This window comes from Nicotiana sylvestris, chromosome 4 (genome assembly GCF_000393655.2).
Source record: "Nicotiana sylvestris chromosome 4, ASM39365v2, whole genome shotgun sequence".
Lineage (NCBI taxonomy): Eukaryota > Viridiplantae > Streptophyta > Magnoliopsida > Solanales > Solanaceae > Nicotiana > Nicotiana sylvestris.
In genome coordinates, this window is record NC_091060.1 from 127,202,261 (window position 1) to 127,212,008 (window position 9,748).

General features: G+C 37.0%; 1 protein-coding gene across 1 annotated transcript; it reads right to left on the reverse strand.

Annotated features, from left to right (window-relative positions):
* Positions 1 to 6,977: 6,977 nt before the first annotated feature.
* Positions 6,978 to 9,437, reverse strand: LOC104211964 (inactive TPR repeat-containing thioredoxin TTL3-like). The gene is made up of 4 exons (XM_009761119.2): positions 8,369 to 9,437; positions 8,089 to 8,284; positions 7,474 to 7,977; positions 6,978 to 7,356 (listed from the first exon to the last, which is right to left on the reverse strand). Exons 1-4 carry the CDS (start codon positions 9,247 to 9,249, stop codon positions 7,174 to 7,176), a joined length of 1,764 nt encoding a protein of 587 aa, XP_009759421.1. The 5' UTR covers positions 9,250 to 9,437; the 3' UTR covers positions 6,978 to 7,173.
* Positions 9,438 to 9,748: the final 311 nt, after the last annotated feature.

A 9,748-nucleotide genomic window follows, 5' to 3' on the forward strand; every position in this document is an offset into this window, starting at 1 on the left:
AGAGATTTTTTAAGGCCTCGAAACGCAGAATTTATTTCTAAAACAAGTGATGACCGTTTGGGTCATCACAGAATTTGACTATAAAGAAATACCAGCCCAAATCAATAAGGGTGAGGGGTTCTATTGGTTTCCATAAGTGTGACAACTTTGCTCGCAACACTTGGTGTGGAATTTTTCTCCCAAATATTTTGATAGTTAGGGAATTTTTCTAAGGTTGGTAGAGTCTGACTTTGTCCTCATTAGTCAGTGGGATCGAATGTTCCCGATGTTTAATTCAAATAAGAGAATGGAGGGTCATTGATGCCGTAGTTGGTACAGGGTAGATGAAAATTCACCTACGGGATATGGAAGAGGATATGCCCAAAAGAACTCCTTTAAGGAGATTAAGTTTTAGTATAACTATTTAGGGATATACCTTATAAGGGGTGTGAGTGTAGAATTTCCATCATATAGGAGGTGAAAGTGTTTGAATAAAAAAAAGGGGGATGTTCTCAAAATTGAGTTACTATATTATATGAGTATTTGTGTAATTAAAAGGAATTTGAGATTCTTTAACGTTTAGTTCAAAAATCGAAGGAACTCAACATTAGCAAATTAAAGGCTGAGGGCATATACAGGAGAAGGGAAGTAAGAAGAGTTGCAGAAGCAATAGAGTGAAGGGGTTGAAAAAGAGAATCAATTGTCAATGTAAATAAAATAAAAGGAAGATATTGTAACAAAAAAGTTTGTAAAACGGGGCTAGTTCTTAAAATACCACGTATGTAATTCGCGGGTGTCCGGCGCGCGCAAGTTCTGGCTCCTTTTACAATCCGGGTTTCGGTCGGAAAGAGCAATCTTGTTGGTGGTATCAACAAACTGCATCTTTGTTCTGCTTCTTTCCTTCCCAGGTAATACTACAATATTGTAGTTTTAATTTCTTCTCAAAATCTATATATTACTCTTCTCCAATTAACTTTCCCCCCACATATTTTTTACTTCTAAAGCAAATTTCTGTATGATTTTTGAGAGTGTTGTGGTTATGGCCATGTTAGTACCTGATTGATTTTAGCAGTTGGAAGAAGAAAGAAAAAATACAAACTTTATCTCATTCCGTTAATTGTTATGCTGCAGGAGACTCATGGAGAAAAGACTGCGACTTTCCAGTAATTTTGTTCTAAGGAAGGTAAATCTTGCTACAAACTTCTGCTACTATTCTTTTCTCATTAATTGATTTGATGAAACATTTTTTATTCTCTATTTTTCTAGTGTTCAAGACAGTTTGCACTCCGGATGATCGCATTAGTCAGTTGCCTGATGAAATTCTTGTACATATACTTTCTTTGCTTAGCCTTAAGGAAGCAGCAGACACCAGTGTCCTCTCAAAGCGTTAGTTACATTATATTCCTCGGCTTGATTTTGATGCTACCAAATCATTGAACGAAGTAGTTTTGAATCCCAAGCTACATAAAAAGCACATGAAAAAGTACTATGTGGGATGGGTCAACCCTACTTTGCAAATTTCGTGTTTGTTTCGATTTAAACAAATTCGCCCAGCATGATATTGACAGGTGGCTTGAGTTTGCCTTTGCTAGGCAAGTGCAAAGGCTAGAGTTTGACTTATCGACAGGAGATGTGGGGATTGGAGATCCTAAAACTTTTTATACTTTCCCGGCCCAACTCCTCGATCTCACTGATAATGCTTGTCAACCACATTTAGACAATCTCCACATGTTCATCAAACCTTTCTTGCATATTATAAGCCTATAAAGGTACTGTTATTTAAGAACGTAAATGTGACGGGCGATGTTCTTGAGTTCTTCCTGCACAATTGTCCTTTTCTTGAAGAAATGGTGGTTCTTGAATCAGGAACGTTGGTAAATTTGAATGTCGTTGGTCCTTTCCTCAAGTTGAAACGCTTGGAGATATGGTACTGCCACCGTATAAGATCACTTCAAATCTGTGATACAAACCTTGTAACACTTGTGACTTCAGCAGGAGACAAATTATTTGCCATTTGAGTTTGTGCAACTGTGGGTTCAATTTTTCTCATTGGCAGTCGTTTTGGGGTAATCCCACGAGGCGAGAATGGCAGGGTATGAAGGCTGTAATATGTCCACTACATCACCTCAAAGTGATCAGGTTTTTCGGATATTTTTGAAGTATCGGTGAACTTGAACTCGTTAGGTATTTTTTGGAAAATGCTATTGTGCTTGAGAAAATCATTGTTGATCCTCATAATCAATATGACCTTGTCCTGTCGGAATCAGAAGAAATTGAGGAGCAAATGACAAGAAATTTTGCTAAACTCCGACTTGAAGGTGAAGTACCTTCGCATATTGAGTTAGTGATACTGTTAAAGTTTATTTATGGAAATAATAATATGTTAATTTTCAGTTATTTGGACCCGTATATTTAAGCTTTATGCTAGAGGGGAAATGGGGTTTAATATAATGATTGTATTCCTGAGGAAGCTTTATGTATGATCTAATTTATATTTCGAAATTTGCTTATTTTGACCTTATGTAATGTTTGTGTCAAGTCTAGTAACAAGATTTATGGTGCTGGCAAGTCTACATACAATTTAAATGGAGTATTTATTATGGTTTACTTACACTGTTTTTACCTTTCTACGGTACAGTAAAAACTCATACTTCAGGTTGCCCCTCCATTTTGGCCTCTCATAATGACCTGAGACTTCTACCCATGTAATTAGTTGATGAACTAGCAAGTGATTAGCAATTCTTGATTCTAATAAGTGTTTTAAAAGGCGCCGGAGTAAGGCGAGCCGTTTTATATATGGCCCAGCGAGGCGTAAGCCTCGAGGCACGAGCGTAAGCCTCATGAGTATTTAATTTTTAATATTTTATAAAATAATATAATTACAATAAATATTTATAAATAGGAATGGTATAAAAATTGAAGAATACTATAGATATGTGGAAAATATATATATAGATGCGCTCCATCTCCACAAAAGCTAGTCAAAACAATCTATTATATGCTACTTACAAGCACAAGTGACTTCAGTAGAAAAGAATAAAGTTTTCTACGTGGAGGAACAAAAAGGATGACTAACTTGCAATTTGAACTTTGAACTTGTTGTTACTAAAGAGAATGAAGTTCTCTTTGTATCTGTAAAAAAATTGAATATTCGTTTCTTTGGGAGATATTAGCAGACTAGTGGACAAGATAAAGAATTAGGAAGACCACAAATTAGGGCTTCAATCAATAAAAAAGGTCTTGACTTTTATATTTAATACATTTCAATTCATTTTTAAACTTTTGAGTAATTACAAGCTGACCTTTGAGAATTTGGGTATTATATGAAGGACTTATTCAACAAATTTTATTTTGAGTTGAAAAAGTCTCAAGGTCTTAAGCTCCACTAAAAAAATACGCATCAAACGCCCGGGTCATCACTCGTTTTGAAAGTAAATTTTGAGTTCCGAGGCCTTAAATTTTTTTTCTCACCTCGATTTACGTGCGCAGTCCGGGCACGTTTCCGGAAAGCTTTTATGTGAAAACTAAGTAAAATAAAAAAATTAACTTTTAAAATTTAATAAAGTTGACTTTGGTCAACATTCTTAGTAAACGGACTCGGACCGGTGATCTAACGGTCTCGTAGGGTCCGTAGTAAAATATGGGACTTGGACGTATGCCCGGAATCAAATTCCGAGGTCCCAAGCCCGAGAAATAAATTTTTAAAGAAAATTATTTTCTGAAAAAATATAAAGGCTTTTAAAAGTGAATTGATGTAATTTCTTGATGTTATCGGGCCCGTATCTTGGTTCCGGATCCCGGTACAAGTTTGAAATAATAATTAAGTTGAATTTGTGAAGTTTGGTAAGAATCAGAGTTCGTTTAGTATAAATCGGACCTTCATTTGAGAAAAATGAAAAGTTTGATGTTTTTGAGTGATTTCATGAAATCGAGGCTTAATTCATAGTTATTGATGTTATTTTGATGATTTGATCGAACGAGCAAGTCCGTATGACGTTTTTGGACTTGCGTGCATGTTTGGTTTAGAGCCCAGAGGGCTCAGGTGAGATTTGGATAGGCCGCGGAGTGAAATTGGACTTAGGAAAAAACTGATGTTGTGTTGCAGGTCTGCAGGCTTCGCAATTGCAAAGCCTGGCTCGCAAATGCGAGCACACATTTGCGTAGAAACATCGCAATTGCGATGATAGGCTGGAGCAGGGAGACATTCGCATTTGCGAGGCTTAATGTCGCAAATGCGACCTTAGCAAGCACCGCAATTGCGAACAGTTGTTCGCATTTGCGAAGAAAGCAGGGGCAGGCCTTCCTTCGCAATTGCGAAGCCTTGGCCGCAATTGCGAGTTCGCATTTGCAAACATGTCATCGCAAATGCGTTATTTGCGCATGTGTAAATCATAACTTAGCCGAAATTACTTCATTTTTCAAATTCTCTCAAACCTAAGCTCTCTTGGGCGATTTTCGAAAAGTTTTTCTCCAAATCAATTGTAAGTCATTTCTAACTCACTTTCTTCAATCTATAACATCTTTTTACATGATTTCAATTTAAAATTAAGGGGTTTTTCATGGGAAATTGAGTGATTTTGGGTAGAACTTAGGATTTTCAAATTTTGGGGATTTGAACCTCGATTTGAGGTCCAATTTCAAAACAAATTATATAATTGAGTTTATGGGTGAATGGGTAATCGGGTTTTGGTTCGAACCTCGGGTTTTGGTTCGAACCTCGGGTTTTGGTTCGAACCTCGGGTTTTGATCATGTGGACCCGGGGTCGATTTTTGCCTTTTTGGGGAAATCTTTAGAAAACCTATTTTCATGCATTAGAATTGATTCATTTAGCATTTATTGATATCGTCAAGTAAATTGTGGCTAGATACAAGCGAATTGGTGGTGGAATCAAAAGATAAAGCAGTAGTTGAGGCTTAAATTGTGTTCGTGGCATTGAGGTAAGTGTTTGATCTAACCTTAACTTGAGGGATTAGGAGTTGTATCTTATTTTCTATGTGTTAATTGTTGAGTACGACGTACAGGTGTGGTGACGAGTATCTATACGTCGGTGTCAAGCATGCCCGTGAGTTTTATAGTATGATTGAGCGACTCTGTTTCGTATTGTTCATGCTTTATATGATGATTTCTATTGTTGAATAAGGTTTGTGGAAGTATTATTGGTAATTGAACATTGTAGAGCGTTGGCTCAAGTTGAGAATTGAGTTGTGAAGTAATTGTGGAAAAGAGAAGAGGTTTATGATATTGTCTCCCTTATCGGGATGTTATTACTCATGATATTGTTTCCCTTGCCTAGATATTGTTGTTATGTTATTGTTCCCTTGCCGGAATTCTATTGTGATATTATTGATTCCCTTGCCCAAATTGCTTTGTGATTGTTGCTTGGGTGAGGAAGAGTGTAAAGCACGAAGGGTGATGCCGTGCGTGATTTTGAGAGTGTTAATGCACGAAGGATGATACCGTGCCGATATTGTGAGGTAAAAGCACGAAGGGTGATACCGTGCCGCACAATGTACAATGTCGCGCCATGATATGAGTGATAATGCACGAAGGATAATTCCGTGCCATGATTATGTGAGGTAAAAGTACGAAAGGTGATGCCGTACCGATTCTATTGATTTTTATGGTGAGGATGAGAGTAAAAGCACGATGGGTGATGCCGTGCACGTGTTATTGAGTTCCTGATTTTTTATGATAATTGAACTATGGTGTTCTTTACATTTCTCTATTGGTTTTCTGTTGTTACCTGATATTCCCCGCAACATGTTTCCCCCCTCCCATCTTTAACTGTAAATTTCTACTTTTATTTTTCCGTTGTATATGATTTAACTGCACAGGTTTATTTGGTAGTCTTGTCCTAGCCTCGTCACTACTTCGCCTAGGTTAGGCTAGGCACTTACTAGCACATGTGGTCGGTTATGCTGATACTACACTCTGTATTGTGTGCAGATCCCGGTGCTGCAGCTTTTGGACCACAGTGAGGTTGCTACCTTCCATCCAGTGGCGAAGACCCGAGGTAGTCCTGCAGGCGTCCGCAGGCCTTGGCGTCTCCTTCTATCTTTCCATTCTGTTTCTTTTATGTATTTTAGAAACAACTTTGTATTTATCTTTCAGACCACTGTTTGTAGGATTCGTAGATAGTCCGTGACATTGTGATACCAGATTCTGGGTAGAGTTGTATGTTGGATTTTGTACTAGTATATGGTTAAATTATTAGTTTTCGTCTTCCGCATTTCTGTTTATTATAATATTTCCGTTGTTGATCACCTGTTATACTGATCTGTTAAAAAGGCTAAGTAAAAAGGTTAATGAATCTATAATACTCGGTTTGCCTAGCTTTTATGAGTGGACACCATCATGACTCCCGGGGGTGGGAAATCCCGATTGTGACACATATGTCTCTTGAGACTTTCGCCCCACACCATCGCCTCGAGATATTTTTAATGCATCTCGCCCCAAAAACGCCTTTTAAAACACTATTCTAATTAAGCAAAACTTTTGTATATAGAGATTTGAGAAAGGTCTTTTGTAAAGCCTGATGTAGTGTTGAAGTTGTTCCAAATCCAATGTAGTAGTTACGGAAAAGCTCAACTTTTCTTGTTCCAAAAGCAAACAGCACTTCCTATTTGCCTATTTATTATATTCACCATGTAAAAGCTTATTTCATATTTATATCAAACCATATTAATTTACTAGGATTAAATTATAAATAAGGTGAAAACGTATTAGTTAATTACTGTATGATTAAATGATATGTGAAGACATGTATCATAGAAAAGGATAAATGTGGTGCTTTATCTCTAAATGAATTCCCTAAATTGCGCTTCTTTCTTAAATTAATTAGTACTTAATAATTAAAAGCTTGACGCCAGGGTCCCGAACAAAAGAGCAGAAATGCTATAATAACAAGTTAAAGGGGCATACCAACTTTCTTGCTGCATGAAAATTCACAAAAGTGCAACATAAAATAATAAAAAGTAATTACCGAATGCTTGGGAAAGAAAAAATAGTGCTATTAACTACTCTTATATGATCTTACTCATGACAAGTCAAGATACGTCCAAACAATCTATCTCTTTTCTAATTAATAATGACTTGAATATATATACAAATACATCGCGGAATTCATCTATTAAACATGAAATAACCAAATTGATCTTCGTCAAAAACAAGCAAAACATAATATAAAGACACAGTTAATTACTGGTGACTAGCACCAAGCTGGATCCATTGCATAGCTTTCTTTGCTTTTGATCCTCAATCCGTTCCCTTTCTAAGTGAATCTTTGCGTCTAAAAATGCCCTCTTAACTTCCTCATCCCCTGGTTTTTCTTGTAACAACATTTCAAAATCTTGAATTACAGCCTCCCATCTTTCCAACTATATATGCGACAGAATCAAAAGGCGAGGGAAAAAATCATTAGGTCAACGTATGATCAATGCAATAATAATAGAAATAAAGAAAAAAAAAGGGATGTGTAAAAAGAGTAATTTTACCTTCATGTAGCAATCAGCTCTTTTAACTCTAGCCTTTAAATAAGAAGGACGTAATACAAGAGCTGCAGTGCAATCCTCCACTGCTTTCTCAAATTGTCCTAACTTGAATCGACAAGCTGCTCTGTTAAATAACAAAACAGAATTGTACGGCTCCTTTTCTAATCCTTCAGTGTAAATAGAACAAGCGTCTGTGTATTTTGATTCCTTAAAAAGGTCATTACCCTTTAACCGAGCTGATGCCAACCCTTTAATTATTCTTAAAATTTTGATTATTTCATTGCTCAAATCAAGTTTTGCAGCCTCTTGAGCTGCAGCAATTCCATCGTCGAACCTGCCTACTGTCACGTAGACTTGTGCTCGAATTATTAACAAATAAGCTGTTTTAATTGAGCCGAAAAGGAAAGTACAAAGCTCCGTTTCAAAATTAGGTCCCTTCTGAATAGTGATGTATGCCTCCTCATGTCTACGCAACTTCATCAATGCCTCAGCTCTCATTGCAGAGATCTTTGAGTATAAAAAAAATAAAAGAAGGTAAAAAAAGCAAGTAAGCATCTCTAAACATGTAATGTTCCCAATTAAATTTGATGATTAAGACATGGACTAAGTTGTTTCAACCTGTGGAGCTGAATCTGCACCAAAAGACATTGCATTTTGACTCTCCTTAAGTAATGTGCTGTAATCCCTTAGCCTATGAGCTTCTACGCAGTTGCAGATACTTCCTGTAATATCTTGAGCCTCAGCAATGTCTCTTTTGTCAACTTTTCCTCCAGATTGTTTGTAATGTTCTATTGCTTTGTCTGCTTCTCCCAATCTGTTGAGGCGAATACTTTTTAAAGTATATCAATCAAAGTAAAGAAGACAATCTAATTAAATCTGATTGATCACGTTTTAGTACCTGAGATATAGTCTTGCAAGACGAGATTGAGCGTTGTGATAATAAGGGTCTAGCCGGATGGCCTCTCTGCATTCGATCACTGCCTCCATAAGACGGCCTAAACTCATCAAAGCTGCACTTTTGTTGCTATAATAACAAGCATTTCTTGGATTGATGGAAATTGCTTGATCATACAAAGCCATTGCTTCCTCAAATCTTCCATGCCTGTAATGCTCATTTCCCATAGACTTTAGCACATCGGGGTCCAATTTGTTTAACATATGGCTCCTTATACTAGGTTGTCTTACTATGTTCCCCATCAAGACTCTGCCTATAGTCTTCTGATCACTTGAGCCATTTTGGTTCTTTTGTTGCTTCAAATTTCCTAATTGGCCTAATAACATAATGTTTCCCGTGGAGGAAACACCGTTTAATATTCCATTCGCGTTGGTTTTGCGGTGACTAATGACAGAGGAGGTGAAAGTTGGTTCCATTCTAAGCTTTTGACTGTTGGCGAAGTTGACAACTTGTGACATTTTGTTCGTGCTCGAAAAATTGGACGATTGCTTCGTGCTGATTCTCGTACCATCGGATGTTGATCTCCTAACATGTTTTTGATCATGGGAAATCGAATTCCTCAGAGTGGTTGAGTGTGGTTGAGTGGAATGTTTCACACCTAGTTTTGTTGGAGTTTTGACTGATTTCTTGGTGTCTAAATATGCAATGCTTGGCCTTATTGGTGTTAGATCATTGGCACTGGACTTAGTGGGAAGTGGTGGCACTGGTTGTTTACTTGACTTAGATTTTCCAAGTTGAAAAATTGCTGCCATTAGACCACAACCCAATTGAATTTCCACTGACCTCTCTGCAATTTCAGCCATAGCTCCTCTTTCACCACCCATATCTGTCACAATTTGCTAACTGTTGCTATTTTAGAGGAAATGGAAGGCTTTATCCAATGTTAAGTATTCATGAATCATAGCGAAAAGGTCAATGGAAAAGAGAGATTAATTTTTAAACACAATCCAATAGACACATGGTCCAAGAAAGGGGAAAGAAATCAAAGATAAAGCTTGAATATGAAGGGTTCAATGTGATAGCCCCTGATTTAGATAGAACAAATGTTTTAATTACTTATATATATACCCTTTAGATGGTCCTAGAGTGGACGTCAAGAAACCAACTTTATTTTCTTTTGCCGCTAGAGCTTTAGGCCTATCAAACAAAATTCCAAAAGGGGACAAGACTCGTCGCTCTAATAAAGTACCAACGAAACAAGAAAGTGATATTTGGAACGATTTCTTTAAAAAAAATTGCTATAGTGCCAAACAAGTAGGACCTTCCACCCAATCATAACAAACTTTTTATTCCAGCAGCAGGGGCAGTTCGACATTATATCGT